Source organism: Leguminivora glycinivorella, chromosome 6 (assembly GCF_023078275.1).
Source record: "Leguminivora glycinivorella isolate SPB_JAAS2020 chromosome 6, LegGlyc_1.1, whole genome shotgun sequence".
NCBI classification, from domain to species: Eukaryota; Metazoa; Arthropoda; class Insecta; order Lepidoptera; family Tortricidae; genus Leguminivora; species Leguminivora glycinivorella.
Window position 1 is genome coordinate 17,247,952 of NC_062976.1, and position 17,180 is coordinate 17,265,131.

Here is a 17,180-nt window from a genome sequence, read left to right on the forward strand (position 1 = left end):
ATTTTAAAGAATTAGAAAATAATTATAATGTAATTATTTTAATGCCCATAAATCAAAGATTTGTATAATTAAAAAATTCCTTTAATTGGGTATTAGTAGATTTAGTAGTGACTTTGAAAATTAACTGGTATCCCCAATGTATGACAGTGATGACGTCACTGAATAATGTTGACATTGTCAGTAAGTGCGAGAGGGACACCAGCCCAAACAATGACCTCTCATGTGGACACACTTTTTGACCTAACTACACAATCTAGTTTAATAATTCTAAATCTATGTCTGTACGCCGTTTAAAAAAAATACCCTTGCAACACTGGTTGCTCAGCAACGAAATACTTGATTTGTTGACGGATGGAATGTCATAACAATGTTTTGTTTTAATCAATAATAGATGTTACTTTAATTGATTTTAAAGCTACTGGGGATGTAAAATGCTAACAAGACAGCAAGAAATAGCTAAAATTAATTCTCGATTAACGCAATGAAGTTGTTCACGTTATTTACTTACAATGTGGAAGTTCAATACAAAAGTTATCTTCTATCGAAAGCAATGTTATTCATATTGTTGACTAACGCAATTATTATCATTTTACCTTTCATTTTTGCATACGGGGGTCGAGGTAAACATTATATAATATAAACTACATGCAATCTGTGTAAATGCAATGTACTAACCTAACATTTTTGCAGGGTTTTGGCTTAAGTCTCAGAGTTACTTTGAACAACCGGTGGTATTTTTTACATACGACTACTTGTTTGTGGCCGAGACTGATGATCCTAGTCAGCCAATAGTGTGTGGTAATGAAAACCATGACGATGATGAATACTGTGCCGAATTTCAGGTAAATACAGATAGTCACTAATAGCCCAAAAAAGTAAAGTATACTGACATCATATGATACACATGTATGATGATAATCCTGAGGATTTGTAGTCAACTTTATGCATTTTATCTGAGTACAGTTTTTGTCTGCCATAGCTGCCATGTTATGTATCTATGATTTGTAACCCTATCTCACGTTATAATGTGAAATTTGTCTTACTAAAGCATCAAATTTATGTAATCAAGTTGAATTAAGTATCAGTTTCTACTTTCTGATTTTGGATACAAGACCTGCTAACTGCTATTATTTACCTGCCTTTCTGCTAACTTCTAATACTGTCTAATTTTCAAAGGTGGGTGAGTACGACAATAATGATGATGGAAATAATGATGTATTGGAACTGAAACTTCTTCTCAAAATCCCTCCGCCCAAGACATTAGCTTCAGTAGTTCTACTTTTTGGATTGGACCTCCAATTAAAGGTGAGAGATCATTTCTGTACAAAAGTAGCTTTACTTTGCATTCTTTTCTTTACTTTATCAGGTAAAAAAAATACTCTCTTCCATTGCAAATTATTACTAGGAGTAAATACATTTTTCATCTTCTAGGACTATTAGTGTGGCCTTAACAAAGCTTAAAGTTTTTTTACAGTAGTCTTTTTATTTCCATCTGAATGGAAAGTATGTTTTGAGTATTAAATAGATATAATTGTGCATAATATTCTAAACCCTCTATCCTTTACAGACTATATGCCCCCTTCATATGCAGGGATTATCAATAATAACAAAGGAATTTTCTCAGCCACCTTCTGCATTAATTTACTATGGAGACTTGACCTTACATCAGGCTTCCCACTTGCCATGCCATCCCAATACTGTAGACACTGCATACAATATAACTTTCTTTGGACACTTGGGAAAGAAAAGTAAAGATATTGTAGATGCTATTATAGAAGAGTATTTTACTAGAGAAGGTAATAATTATACCTTACATATTTGCATGATTTATATACAATGATTTTAATATTAAAATCATTGTACAATCATTCTACTTATTTGTCTATGTATAGTAATATAATATCTACATAGATGATGAATGATGGTCAATACTAAAGCCTCTAATTAACTTTATGTTTCAGCTATTATTGACACTAAGACATTACACTCTAGAAGTCAAAATGGGCATACTGGAACTGTGAATATCAAAATACGCCTAAGAATACCCGAGACACTAGTACTGTATACGCCAAACCTCCTGCAGGAGCTCAAGTGGGCGTGGCCCCAGTATTTATCTATGGCAGTAGTACTGTATTGGATTTTCAATAAAATAAAAAAGTTTGTTTTCAGCAATCGCTTACTGATGGCATGGGAAGTAGTCACATGGAAGAAACCTTAACTACAAAGCTATAAAGTTCATGTAAATTTGATATTATATCCCAATTACCATTACCAAAGATTGATAAGTTAATATAAAGGCGTCATCCATATATTACGAATAATCATACTAAATGTGACAATCCCTGAGACAAAAAAGCGTACATAGGAGGGGGAGGGGTCCAAAAATAAATTTGGTGTGAGGGATGATCTGATATCCCAGAGACTACTTAATAAATAGGCTGATATTTTAATTTAGAATATTTAGAATATAATAATTAATATGTGTTAATTTTGCTAATGTCCGAAGTGTTTCAAAATAAACAAATGAAAAAAAAAAATTTGTTCAACAATTTATAACTATAACAATTAGGTATGTACACACTACTTATCTACATGATAAAAATATACATGAGTTTTTCACTGAGTAAGGGTGAGTGTAGGTAACTGGCCAGCAAAGTCTTTACGGTCCAGTTCTGCGCGGTTGTCTTCAATGATGAAGGTTTTGCCGCTGTAGTCATCAAGTTGCACCAGAAGATACCGACACTGGTAGTTGCCATAATCATTCTGGAATGAAATATTACACTATGGTATAGTTTATCATGAAAGGGCTCTTGTTTCCAGATTGTAGTTAATACAGAAAGGCACTATAATGTATAACTGTCCAATAGTTACAAACTGACAATTCAAACGAAAATTCTTGATGAGGTCCAGACCACAGTCTGTTAAAGATCATCATCAATCATCAACACTTCAATCAAAGGATTATAAATTATTAAGTATTTTTGTTATAATAATTTGATAAAGCTTGTTTAGATTCAATAGATTATTCAAGGTAAACACATAATTATCTACATAAGTTTAGATGGTTAGATGACTGTAGCTAACCTGTTTCATGTCCAATTCAACAACTGCCTTGTTCCTGATTCCTTTAATGTAAAACCTCATCCTCATGTGTTTGACTCCATCTTTCTCATACACTGCATGGCTGACATGTGTGCGGCGCCGCCTTGAGGTCTCTTCTCCATAACCCTTAATTGGAGCACCCAATGCATCTTCCACTCTAGGATCCTAGATGGATAAAATAAGACCCCAAAACAGGTCAGGTGAAAAATGCCAGTGAGATGTAAGTCTGAATATGCTCATATTAGAAATCAAAACCAATAAAGGTTTTCTAATTATTCATAAACTAAAATTTATTGAAGTAAAAAAGGGCTAAAAGTATGTTTTTGGGACGTTAGAGGAAAGACGGATAAAAATATAAAATAAATAAGTATTGTAAATATAATTGTACACATTAAACTTGGAATTCAAGATCCTGTAATTAATATGTACTCACTTGTTTGCACTTCTCTAAAGCAGTCGAATAAATGCTGTTTGCACTGTTGCTAGAAAATAACTCCCTGAAGACGTAATAGAAAATAATGCCGGTGACCCCAACACCTAGCAGTATAACGCCAGTATATGACACCGTTTTAGTGGTCTCCTTTATTTTCTCTCCTAAAGGTCGGACATCAGTAGATACTTCAGCCCTTTCTTGGCTTTTTGCTAAACTACTTTCTCGTTTTTCTGTAGAATAGCGCTGACTGCTAATAAAATTATTCTTTTTAAGAATTATTGGTACAACTTGGAGAGGTCTTCCATTTCGTAGACTTGGAAGAAACTTCGAAATAATTGACATTTTATTTACAAGGCTTATGAGATTAACTGAACTGATAAAATTCTATTTTTGTTAATATGTTTATATCTAAATAATCTATAACTTTTAGGTTATTGCTATTTTTTTATTATTGACACTATTGATAGTGACACTGACAAATGACAGTAAGAAACGTCGAATAAGAAATAACTAAACGCATATTTTAGAATACGTATCCGAAACCTTGGTCAGTAATCGTTCAACTTTCTCTACTTTAACAATAAAATTTCTCTACTTTACTGTCATCTCAGTCTTTTTTCTATGCTTTTGTCCATTTATTGTAGTTAATGCCTTCGGTTATGTCGATTATAATTATAAACCACAAATGTATTTGCATACAAAAGAACTAAACGCAGCAAAATCAGATAACGTTCAGAAATCGTAAACTTTAACGCGTCTTTTGGTGTCTTTAGTACCAAAGTCGAAGAAAACAACCAGTATAAAATAGTACATATAATCACATTAATTGTACAAAGAATTTATTAGGTATTTGAAATAATATTTTTTACCTTATTTCATTCTTTGTTACTGCTGTTATTTAATAGATTGGATTCATAAAATATGTTGTCGAAATCGGAACGTTTCCTGTATTGTCAAATTCATGCGATGACACTAGGATGACAAGGTAGTCCAATAATCAATTTTCGTTCCAGCAGTTTATGTTTTACAAAATAATCAAGATATTTCGACGAATCTAGTCAGTGTCTTTAATTATACGGAAATGCATTCATCTGATTTGTACAATGGTGTTCTTGAATTATAATAATGATTTTTATAAATACTAGCCCAGTTATATGCAAAAGTGCACAATTTCTTAATTAATTTATAAATATATTAGCTAACGATGGATTGGATTATTTCCGATGAGTTGGGGCTGACTGTCGGGCACCTCGTAGGATGGGGAGCAGCTGGAGCAATGATTGTAGGTGGCGTAGCGCCATACATTCCACAGTATCATCAAATCAAAAGGACACAGGATGCTGAAGGATTTTCCCTTTATGTGTGTTTAACCCTTTTAATAGCTAATACCCTTCGTATATTATTTTGGTAAGTACAATAGTATTTTATTTATCTAGAATGCAAATTCATTGTAATATTTTTTCATTAGAATATTAAAATTGGTTTTTTTCGTTATTTTAGGTTTGGCAAACGATATGAGTTGCCACTCCTGATCCAAAGTATAGTCATGAACATTACTATGTTTGTTATGATCCACCTCTGTGTCACTGTTCGCAAAAAGAACCAAATCATAAGAGCAAGGGAGCGAATATTTACAGGTGAATAGATTATTTTAATGATATAGATGACTAGGATGATGTTACTTTTTTATTGATACCTAAACTTAAATTATGAATATTGGATAAATTAGCATCTTTTTTTAAAACATTATTTTCTATTATATTTTTATGCCTTATTTTTGCAGCTTTATATTGTCATTTATGTATGCCACACTTTGAGTTTACTTCTAAGTTGCATTTTATAATCATAATTATATTGGTTAATGGTTGACTAATTTTCTTTATTGTTTTTAGCATATTATTTTATTTTTAACAATATTTATGTTTTGTTTGGTGGTTGGTGTTTTGATGGTGACATTAGGTGCAATATTCATGTTATATATCCTATTGTGTTGTGTGAACGGCTCAGACCAGCCAGATGAAACGGCACACTGGCTGGAGCAACACAGCGGAGCACCCCGCGGGGAAAAGCCCCATCGGTTTTATGGTGAGTGCTACTACTGTTACTTGTTTGAATGCAAAAACATTGTGTTTTGTCTTATAAATAAGTTTCATTTTTGTTTCAGAATCTGCTTACAAATTTACTTTGCATTCATCCTGGTTGTGTGGTTTTCCATGCATTTTAAAGGAGTTATTTGGCATAATGAATGTGTTTGTTTGTTTCACATTTTAATCATCATGCTTTCATTTAATATGCCATAGCATGTGGTGGTTTTTGTTCAAAGGTATAAACATATATGAGAAGTAACAATTCCATTATTTTTGGTAAAGTACCTACATTACTAGTTCAATGAACTGTTTTATCAAGGGTTGTAACCTGATTACAATATGATACTCGATAGTTATAATTGTATAATCTCTGCAAGAGCAGTAATGGGTCAAATCTATCTGTATGTCACATATTATCTTATCTATTTGATGTCATTTGCCTCTGGCATGAGAATGTTGAGTTAAGCTTTACATTGTTACTTCCTTGTTGAATAAGGAGTATTGTAATTTTTATTACACATCATGATCACCATTTCAACATAATTCATAGTCTTTTTGTTAACAACTTAGCAATGTATTTATATTGTCACATGTTTTATTTATAGCTTGTGTGAAGTGCATTATAAGAAAATGTTTTATTATATTTGTGTTATTTTTATCCCATCGTTTTAATGTACCTATATTAATTTATATTAATAGCCAATGCCATGCTACTGCCTATGATAAGGCATGGTTTTATTATAAGGCGATAATAATAATCATCTCTCTAAATTCCATTTGGTTTATGGAATGGTGATTGGTACTACTAAAACCAGAAATATAATTTACATGCATACATGATTTTTTTTTTGCGCTTTTGACTGTAAGACAATTCAAATATCAATTTATACCCAATTATGTACTGGGATCTAACAAATGCCAATCTACAGTTGAATCAACTCGAAAATTTGTAAATTGCAAATTTTAATGTTAATTTGGTGTTCAACTTGTTCACCAGGTTCTATGATATGACTAAACTGTCGTATAATTTAGTTTTTATTAATTCGCGTCTCAATTTTCTCGTAGGTACCTATAGGTACTACATGCAGTATGCGCTTGTTGTTGTGGTCTCGCCTGTTCAAATTTAAGTTTTACATGACTATCCCGTACATGTATATTTCATGTTCTGTTTCAATTTTTTTATTGTTAATTTCGTTATAATTTCAGATATGGAAAGGAAATATTTCTGGGCATGGACAGATTTCCAAAGCTACGTGGACTGCATGCTCGTGTTCTCAGTGATCGGGGCCGCGGTCACGTACTTGCTGATCGAATTCGGGCCGTTCGTGGAGCTCATTGGTTTTATGGCCGTGTTCACGGAGGCTATGCTCGGGGCGCCTCAGATCGCTAAGAACCATCAGAATAAGAGCACCGAGGGGATGAGGTACGTCTATTTATTTAAACAAAGAACAGACCTGCTAGCCGAATGGCATTTCTGCGACGCCAGACGCCGATCGAAAGGCCGCTGGCTCTGTCGGCGCCAATACGCAAGAGCGATAGAGATAGATATCTACGAGCGTTTCGTTTCGTGAGCATTTGTGCCATTCGGCTAGGTACCCAGGAGTATTAAGGCTTGAACACAGTCGTCGTTGCTACACACGTTCCGTGCACTTGTGACCAGCCACGTGCGAGCGTGATGCGCGCGTGAAACATCGCGCTCGCGCCCAGCTGTTGATTGACAGCTTACCAGTAGGTCGAGATGTAACACTAACGAAATATAAGTATGTATGTAACATTAAGAGCCAGTTAACAGTTGCGTCAACCACGGTTAACAGACACATCAACGTCACGCAGCAAAAAATTTAGCGAACGCTAAATTCGGTGACAGACGATTTGGTGGAATCCAACGCCAACCCTAAATCAATATCGATTTATGTACAATTTTCGTTTATGTATTTAGGCGCGAAGTTATTGGCGTTAGTCACGGGTTTAGGCTAAGCGTCCCTGCATTACGTAGTATATCAGCGTTGTTTCCATGTGAAAGTTGTTAAGTTTTAGTATAAATCTACCTTTAAAAGTCGCAGAATCCCCTCATAACATTGCTATGTCTCGAACTTCCGTATGTAGATTTTTTATCCACAACCTGTCGACATACGTTGAATACGGGTTCTACTGGTGCTCATGTCCTTCTTTTTATATTTCAGCTTGAGCATGGTGATAATGTGGACATGCGGCGACATATTCAAGACTGCCTATTTTGTATTGAGAGAGGCGCCGACGCAGTTCTGGGTGTGCGGCTCGTTGCAGGTCGCGTTAGACGTCGTCATACTCTTTCAAGTAAGTGCCATTACCTAGATATAGGTATCTGTGATCTGCCGGGTTAGCACATGATTGCCGCGAGAGTACATGGCCGCGAGATAGGCTACCCGTCCTTATGTCATTAATACAGTTAGAAGAAGACGTGTCATTTATCTCGCGGCGACGTACTCTCGCGGCAATCATGTGCTAGGCCTACAGAGCAAGTTAATGATGACGTTTTGGTGACACTGGAATATATCAGCGATTTGACGGATAGTTATCAAATGGACGTGTTGAAAAAAAGGGCACAAAATAGTCCATAGATTCCCAATCAAGATTTTTTTTTATAAAATCGTAAAGTAACCTAAAGTTGTGGTCTTAACACTTATTTATTGCAAATTTGCGTCTCTGGGTCATGGATAGGTACAAGTAAACAGATACCCACTTGATAATGCACAGTTAATATTATCATCAGATAACGATAGTACTATAAACGCAGTCATCACAATGGTGGCATTTACACCTCAAAAGTTCCATTTCAAAATACAACGCTTCTGCAGAGTCACATAAGAAATTACATTTCCAACATTTTTACATCGAGGGTTGTGTGACTAGAAATGACATTTCCAACATTTTTACATCGAGGGTTGTGTGACTAGAAATTACATTTCCAACATTTTTACATCGAGGGTTGTGTGACTAGAAATGACATTTCCAACATTTTTACATCGAGGGTTGTGTGACTAGAAATGACATTTCCAACATTTTTACATCGAGGGTTGTGTGACTAGAAACGACATTTCCAACATTTTTACATCAAGGGTTGTGTGACTAGAAATGACATTTCAAACATTTTTACATCGAGGGCTGTGTGAATAGAAATGATATTTCCAACATTTTTACATCGAGGGTTGTGTGACTTAAACTCGTATTGCAATCTAGCAGGCAAGTATGCATACATATAAAACATCTGGCCGTCCCTATCGCACTTACAAATAGTGTGATAGGGACGGCCTGATGTTTATCATTTATCGCGCGACCATACTTACCTACCTGCATACAAAAGCGATATACGAGTTTGAGTGGTAAGGCAGAACATAACTAATATACGAGGTATAGTCACACATCACCCCGCTATATGATACTAACTATTCAACGTCATTTGCGAATGCTTGCAGTCTTTATTAATAACTGGTCCGAGTATTACGTATTTATAACAGCAACATTGTGGGTTCAAAAGTCGTTTAACATACCTAATTAAGTACTATATGTACATCGATAACAGATTGATTTACCATGTTATGTGTGCGACGCAAATTTAATGATGTCACTGTATGAATTGTTTCATTTTGCTATTTTAAGCCTTGTAAGAATAGATATAGGGCTAGTTTTATAGCTGATATTTTACAGCGTTGCGACGATATGGTTTTAATAAATATTCTATTAAAACACGCAGACGTGTTAGTACTTGCTCTATTTTAAGCTATATTATAAATAAGTTGGGTAAATGTTTTTAATTCATTATATTACATTATTCGCATCATCTGTCTTTTAATATTTGCGAACGCTTAAAGGTTAGGCTTCTAGTCCGATTATGTGTCAGTGCAATCGCAGCAACAATTGATATTGCTATCATTATTGCGTTTGTGCTGATATTATTAGAATGTGCATTGTTTCAGACTAATACTTAGGTGTCTTAGGTAGCAGCAAATATTACCTATATAAGTCAACCTAACCTAAAGGCAATTTACTATATTTTATTATTGTTTTCCAGGTGTGGCTATACCGTCGCGACACGGCGGCAGCGCGGCGGGCGCGGCGCGGCGACTAGCATTGGACCGAGAGCGACTTATAGCACCGCACCCCCGCGCCCGCACGCGCCCGCACCCGCGTCCGCGCCCGCTACCGCCTCTGCGCCAGAGTGTTATGATAACTGCACTGAGACTTTTATCATGTGACACATCTAAAGGCGGTTAAAGTGAAATTAGCAGAAAGTAAACAGCGGAATGTGAGCTGTCGACGCCGTTGGAACGAATGTAGCAAATTTTAGTAAGTAACGACGTCTCTTATATCATAAGATAACATATTCCTGAGAAAATGGTTTACACTTCTTCACAAAACCTGAAATTAGTCACGTATTCGCATTTAACGAAGGTGACTCCAGGCTGTGTATTCTTTATACTTAACAATTCCAAGAAAAGTCATTGAATAGGAAATACTTACGCCTAAGTTTTTTCGGCGTCAGTATTTCCATCTTCGCGCCATCGTGCGGTGCGCGACATACGTTTTCAAGGTTTTTATGCAATCACAACCGGTTTAAAGACGCGTAATCAAGTAATACCGTTTTGTATAAAAAAAAATGCCTTTTACTCTACGCTAGAAGCAGACTTAGGAGTGAATGGCTAATATACTTTTTTTCCGTACGTTTACACGAGCATAGCCACTCGCACGGGAGTGTGAACACGATGTTAGAATATGAAATAATGACAAAATGTGCCAATCTTTTCTTTTTATCACAAATGACTTCACAATTTTCTAAATAGGCGATTTTTGGTGCTATAGGCCCGTGCCTCGGTGACGAGACCAACGCGGTTATTATGGAATCTGAATGAAGTTAATGGATAATAAGGGGCTTTGATTTAATGTTTCATTGACGGATAAGGTACATGGGTCTGTCTACAGAACGAAGTCTAAAAAACCCTTACCTGTGCGCAAATCAACAAAAAAAAAACTGAACATTTGGACCACTTCGCACCTTTAAAAACTTTGTTCTCAATAAACCAGCCCTTTTAACCAGTCATCCAGTCAATGAGAACGTTTCTCCTCAGCGCCCTCTCTATTGAGCAATGGAAAACTTAAGTGGTAAAGAGGTACAAAGAGGCGAAAAGAGAGGTATAATACGGTGGTAGGAGACCAATGTAGGAAATTGTTTGTTGCTTCCGTTATTTTAAGGGTAACATCCACTAGTCGTACGTACCTTTAGGTTCATTTTCCACCAAAGCTAAGCGACGTTTAAATCGCGAACCATTGGAAACGCGAGGTCGATTTGTATAAATAAATACACATCTTTGCTCTGGTGGAAAACGAACCTTATTTAAAAGGACGAAATTGTATGCTTGCTATTAGCTATTATACATAATTACGTAACTAAGTATGTTTATTTGTACAGAAATATTATGGTAATGATGTGTTGATTAGTTAGGTTAGACCTTAGTTCGAATTTGTTAAAAATATACTACTTACATGCAATTGATTGCAGCATTGTATCGTGTTCATTTGTATATCACACTATAGGAATTATTATGAGGAAGCAAACTGTCATCTTGCGGGTGGAAACACTGGAAACACATCGGACCGTATGTTGTGTATGAGAAATCGCTTTTTAGTATGAAGATGCTTACGCGTCAGAAAGCTGAAACTGTCCGTAGGTAGGTACGCATGTTCATCTAACGAGCGATTTCTCAGTACGCAACATGCGGCTCAATGCGTTTCCACACTGTTACGCCAGTCGGGCCCAGCACAGGCATCGCCCGCCTTATTGTGATATAGCCTATGCGTTGGTAGGCGCGTTTTTTTTCGCACTTTTAATAAGATGGAAAGGCAGGGCGCTACCGTGCTGATACCAAAGTAGACGCCATTATAACGCACTGCTCTCACTGTCAAATCTCCTCTTTCGACGGTTATTTTCGGAATTGGCAACACATCCTTGTACTAAGTAACAGCGGTTGCAGTGGCGACAACTGTCCTAACTTATCAGCGTGCTTCTTTATTGTAATTCTTCTATCGGTATAAAGTGAACTTTGAAAACTGTGTTATAATTTATAATTTTACTAAAGCATTTATTTAAGCGCGTCAAATCAGTCATTTTCACTTGGTTGGCTGTCGGATATAAATATTATAATATTTATAATTGATGTACCAGAGCGTAGTATGATAGGTACATAAGTATTATTTGTGATATGTACAATACGCGCATAGGTAAGCAATCACCTGTACGTACAAATTAAATATTGTTCAAAAGTATTTTTATTCCAGTAATATTTGAAGCACTTTTTATTACACTGAAGCCTGGTTTTTAATGTTTAGGGCCTATTTTATAAAGTCACGTGGGTGACGTGGGACAATGGGGTTCCTATCCTACGAATACTTCAGTGTCGATTTTTATTTTATTTTATGTCCCCTGTGCTAGCGGCTCTTTAATCCAAAGTATCCAAACCCTTTTGTACTAAGGTTGAGCTATTTATAAAAACCTTTGATAAGTTTTGACCGTATTTTGTTGACCAATAAAAAGTATTTTTGACCACTTACCTGTTTAGACTCTTCGTATTTCGTGTTACTGTTTATATTTTTTTACTTTAAACTAAAGTCTTACAGATGAAGATTTGCCGTGTGCAGATCTGAAACTTACCGAGGTTTCAATGGTGGAATATGCTACCTTAATAAATATATTATGTAAATAATTAAAATCCACGATCGATTGAGGAATTGACTGGACACCTATTTGTGACATATTTAGTTAGCTGTGTGTGTTATAGTAGAAAAGTACAATTATGTATAATTCCTTTGTAAAAGCTTCCAAGTAATGTTTTTAAGTATCCCGTTTTATTTAGTGAAATAAGTACATAGGCTTCTTTTCAAAGTCTTCCTGAAAGACCTCATGTATTATTTGCAGTTAACACTTTCGAAACCGGGCTCTACGCGGCGCTACGACATTTTCGCTACATACGGGGAAACCCATGTAATCGGCTACGCTTCTACGAGCGGTGTGCCCGACAGTCGGGTTCTTGGTAGCGAAAGTGTTAAGTACATGAATTACATTGTACAAGTAAGTTTGGCATTCCGTGTTCATTTAAGATGTTGCTTAGGTATTCGAGTAATACCGAAAACTTCAGAATGTCTGGTGACTCTAAAATCGAACTCTCTTAAGATGGAATTGCGGCTAATTTTCAGAATTTGCCGATATTGTCAAATAATGGGAATACCCCATCTCTAGTCTGTTATGAGTTTGTACGATACGAAGTAATGTTTCCGAAATGACTACCAATTGATGAGAAAAACCACATGAGAGATATTAATTATATAGTATGTAAAGAAACATATCATATTTATATGTAGTATAAGCGTAAATTGAGATCCGCATAGACGTATTGTCAATTAAGGAATTAATTGTATATCTAGTGACGTAATCGTATGTTGTGATTTTTATGAGTTATCATTTCTTATATGCAATAAAACTATATGATTTGTTAAATATATTACTTTCATTTCTTAGTCTCGCTTTAACCTACCTTTTATGTAACGTAGTTAACAGGTAGGTTACCTTTAGAAGTAGGCTAGGCATAGATAGAGTAGATAGAGCCAGTGTAAATTAATCCCTTTCCAAGCTTAAGTACAATGATTTATAGACCGCACACACCAAAATAATTTCAATCTTAGCTTTTGAATTCAAGGTTTAAAATGAATTGCAGTTTTCAGGATATGATTCAATGGAATGTATTCAGTTTTTTTTGGGAAAACCTTGCAGCCTGGAAAAAGGTCTTCGTCCATTTGGCAGTTTATCCCCTTATGCAAAATAATTTAGCAAATCCTTTATTAGAATTTGTGTTTTTTCTAGACTGAGATTACAAAGGGACAGACGATTTTAATGACCGATGTTACGATTTTGACCAACATAGTGTTTGGCCTTTTGCGCCCAGGTACGTTGATTCGGACTATTAATATAATAATATCAACAAGATTTGTATATTTATTTTGAGTTCTGATTTTATCAATTCAGATTAACACAACAGTAAGCAGACGATTATACGGCTTTACGCTTCGGCCATAGAGGCCGTCAATCGCGTTTACCCGCTAACAGCCTCGTATTATAAGTTATCGTTAGCGCGTAAAGCATGGGTCGTATTACACTTGTAATAAGGTCCAATAGAGGGGTTGTGATAAGGGTGGATCGATCGCGGGGGTGGCGGCGCCCTCTCGCGGCGCGGCCCGCACCCGCCAGAGCACATAGCCAAAATGCACAAACTCGTTATCATATATCTTTATCGCTCTTCCGTATTGGCGCGACAGAGCCAGACTTCGTTTCGATCGGCGTCTAGCGTCAACGATTGTCGTATCGGCTAGGCCGGCAGGCCACCACCGGCGCCCGGCGCCCTCAGTGCGCGAGGCAGCGGCTGCCGCGCGCCCGTGTGCCCAGTGCTCCATGCTGCGTTCACCCGCTCCGCTCGCTCGACCGCCAGCAGCTCGCCCGACCCGTGGTGAGTGCGCCAACACAATCCATTCAACAAATGACATAACACCTCGCGTTACGTTTACGCTTGTGTTCGCAAGCTGGTTTAATGTCGCCCCTCTTATCAATGTCAGGCGTGCGCCGATTACAGGCTGACAGCAGATTGATGAGTAAATTACATGTTTGGTTAAAGGGTGACTTTCAATTTATAAACAACATACAATTTCCTAACACTTGCGCTTCAAATTCTTAAATAAACCTTAATAACTTATTAAATCGGGATCTCATAATTTGATTTATATCGTTTTGTGTATCAACTATGATATTGTATAAATATACCAATCAATTCAGAGATGAATTCATAATTAATTTTACAAATTAACATAAATTTAAGGTGTATAGGTGAAACACCCACAAAATTAAATGTGTAATTGAATCATTATTTATTGGATTTTGTGTAGGTACACCTATAAGTACTCTTCGGGTATTTTATTGAGAATCAATGCCAAACGTTTTTTTTTTAACTTATTCGTCCTTGCACTACTTGTACTTGTTAAAATATGTCTATTTTCTAATCGGCTAACTGTCTTTGGACTTCGAACTAAATATACCTCCGCCAAATATGCAGTTAATTATTGTGTAATTTTAGAGTCCGTAGGTAATAATAAGGCACAATGAGGAATTTAGGTTTGCTGATGCTCAGGTTAGATAAAACGTACTTACTTTTCAACCTCTACACCTCTTTTGTGCTCTACTAACGCCTCCAGGAAAACAGGACAGATTTAGATGTATAATAAGTATCCCTCTTCCTTCCCTCTATGTTCCTCTAGCTAAACTCCGTACCTAGAGGCCGGCATAAGAACTTATAAAACTTAATTGATAACTATCCTCATGTTCTGGAGGGCTTCCAAAAGTCACTCCACTATTCCCCTACTACTGATAACATTATGTCGCTTTACTTTTAGGAAAATATGTATAAACTATTGTTTTTCATCACATTTGCTGTTTGAAGGTCACATTGCGACTTGTACTGAAGAATAATGTACTAATATTTTGTTCTTCTGCCTGCGGCAGTCGTGAATAATAACACGTTTTTAATGTCCCTCTTACCTCCCTTCTTGCACAATATACTATTACGCCCTACTTGTACAGTCAACCAATTGGAACCCTAAGGCCACTCTACAACTATGTCAAAATGACAAGCAGTAGAGATTCCTTACAACCTGATTTATAACGTTACTTTTTGACAAAGTTCTACAATGGCCTAGGGTTCCAATTGGTTGACGCTACGTAAGGAAAATAAATATTTTTTCCTATAAAGTTAATTACAAATAATTTTGTAACGGTTGTAATTTTGAAAATGAGGTAGATTGATATTTACACTGTAGGTATCTACTTTTTCATGTAACCATTTACTTCCAATAGCTCCGTATTGAACACGTAGCACGAAGTTTATTTATACGAGTAGTAAAATAGTTTCGCAAGAACCGATCTCCGTTTACAACAAATAGCAACGATAACGTTATTTGAATGTAAACAAAGCATCATTCCATTGTCCGCGCATCGGAAAGGAAACGCCGAGTCGAGTTACTGTCTCGTATCGCATATGTTCCTTCACCGTGGCGGTATTCAGGTTGCGGTGAAGGAAACACTCACTTTTTTTAATGAATAACTGGAGAATAGTACTACGTTCACACGATTTTTCTATAGAATATATCGCTGCCTGGTCCGTCCGACTCTAATTATTCTTTGCTCGGTCATACTTAAGACGCTACAGGAGCGAAAATGCTAAAATGGAAAGGAGCCCCCTTTCAATTTGAGAATTTTAGTTAAATATACTAGTGTTATTAATTAGATTTATCGAAAAAAAATTGTCCATTCACAACAACTCAGTTAAAAGATATTGCGAAAAAATCTTTAAAATCGAGGTTCCGCTCTCGACCGTTTCCTCCTTCAAATCTAAATGAATCGTAATGAAATTTGAGAATCTGAATAACAATGAAATTATCAGTGTCGGACCGTTTACTTTTTTTGACTAATTGTTACCAATTCTGAATACCAGACCTTTTTTGCGCCATAACCATTAAGGCCGTTTTTGGAAATTTTTGATTGGCTCTAATAGCGTCTTTAAAAATAAGAATAACAAAAAAGTCAAAACGGTCCGACACAGATAAAAATAATAATAATTTGTGTTGAAAAAATCAGTGCTATCTTCAAAAACCAGGGAGGAAATAGTCGAAAGCGTTTGTATGGAGAATTGACCCCTCCTGTATCGTCTTAATTCTCATTTCAGTTCGATAATCCGAAACTTTCTAATAATTATAACCCCTTTGTGGCGACGTCTACGACTTAAAATGTTCACTTTTCCCTGCTGCCTGGACTCTGGACTAAACCGTTGGTTCCCAACACTGCCTGCTGCTGCCTTATTTGCTCACCATTCAAGATTATTTTTATCCTGCACCGATAATGGCATTAATCGCTTCTATAAGCAGTACCCTAATTGATCTAATCACAGAACTGATGGTAAAATAGATTTAAATAAATTAAATGGTAAAATGTAAAACATAGTGTACTTGAAGAGATAAGTGTCACTTTGCTTCCTCCTAGCATGAATAAAAACCCTATTCCGACAAGGTGATGTAAAAAGACAATCGTTCTGCCGTGACAATGTAGAATTGACGTAACAATGGGAATTAAATGTTAACAGTAATACCTTTATTATTTTACATCTCGATGACAAATCAAATCATTATTAAGTAATCTTGTCGATTGTGAGATTGAGGACAAACTAGTATTTTGCATTCATTCGAAAATACGGTTGTGTGCACTAGAAACATCCTTCGCCATTTGTAAATATATGAATTTGTTTTTATAGTTTACTCGATCAGCATTACTTTACGATTAGTCGACTGAAACAACAATGTTACTACTTATTGTTCATTAGCACGTTTAACTATGCCATTTATTAACAAATTTTGTTGATAGAGCCGTTTTATTGACTTCCTTAATACGCTGGACAGTTGTTCCCTTCTAATTTTAGTAGCTTACTCATTTA

The 17,180-nt window shown here is 36.0% G+C and overlaps 4 protein-coding genes across 6 annotated transcripts in view; 3 read left to right on the top strand and 1 right to left on the bottom strand.

The window, feature by feature from the left end:
- Window positions 1-218: 218 nt before the first annotated feature.
- Window positions 219-2,272, top strand: LOC125227423 (transmembrane protein 231-like). Its single transcript, XM_048131737.1, has 5 exons — window positions 219-620; window positions 691-842; window positions 1,177-1,305; window positions 1,568-1,796; window positions 1,962-2,272. The coding sequence occupies exons 1-5, from the start codon at window positions 482-484 to the stop codon at window positions 2,216-2,218; spliced, it is 906 nt and encodes a 301-aa protein (XP_047987694.1). The 5' UTR covers window positions 219-481; the 3' UTR covers window positions 2,219-2,272.
- Window positions 2,273-2,537: 265 nt separating this feature from the next.
- Window positions 2,538-3,976, bottom strand: LOC125227235 (mitochondrial import inner membrane translocase subunit Tim21). Its single transcript, XM_048131494.1, has 3 exons — window positions 3,536-3,976; window positions 3,085-3,267; window positions 2,538-2,763 (listed from the first exon to the last, which is right to left on the bottom strand). The coding sequence occupies exons 1-3, from the start codon at window positions 3,875-3,877 to the stop codon at window positions 2,617-2,619; spliced, it is 672 nt and encodes a 223-aa protein (XP_047987451.1). The 5' UTR covers window positions 3,878-3,976; the 3' UTR covers window positions 2,538-2,616.
- Window positions 3,977-4,532: 556 nt separating this feature from the next.
- Window positions 4,533-12,570, top strand: LOC125227233 (solute carrier family 66 member 2). Of its 3 annotated transcripts, none has more exons than XM_048131491.1 (6): window positions 4,533-4,942; window positions 5,036-5,172; window positions 5,495-5,620; window positions 6,829-7,045; window positions 7,806-7,938; window positions 9,674-12,570. In XM_048131491.1, the coding sequence occupies exons 1-6, from the start codon at window positions 4,740-4,742 to the stop codon at window positions 9,728-9,730; spliced, it is 873 nt and encodes a 290-aa protein (XP_047987448.1). In that variant the 5' UTR covers window positions 4,533-4,739; the 3' UTR covers window positions 9,731-12,570. The 3 variants fall into 3 exon arrangements, with proteins under 3 accessions (XP_047987448.1, XP_047987449.1, XP_047987450.1); XM_048131492.1 differs by having other exon boundaries at window positions 5,543-5,620; XM_048131493.1 differs by lacking the exon at window positions 5,495-5,620.
- Window positions 12,571-14,059: 1,489 nt separating this feature from the next.
- Window positions 14,060-17,180, top strand: part of LOC125227142 (ubiquitin-conjugating enzyme E2Q-like protein CG4502) — a 61,759-nt gene continuing 58,638 nt past the window's right edge. The window contains exon 1 of the mRNA XM_048131363.1: window positions 14,060-14,153. The gene's annotated coding sequence lies outside the window, so the exon portion shown is untranslated. The remainder of the gene's footprint in view (window positions 14,154-17,180) is intronic.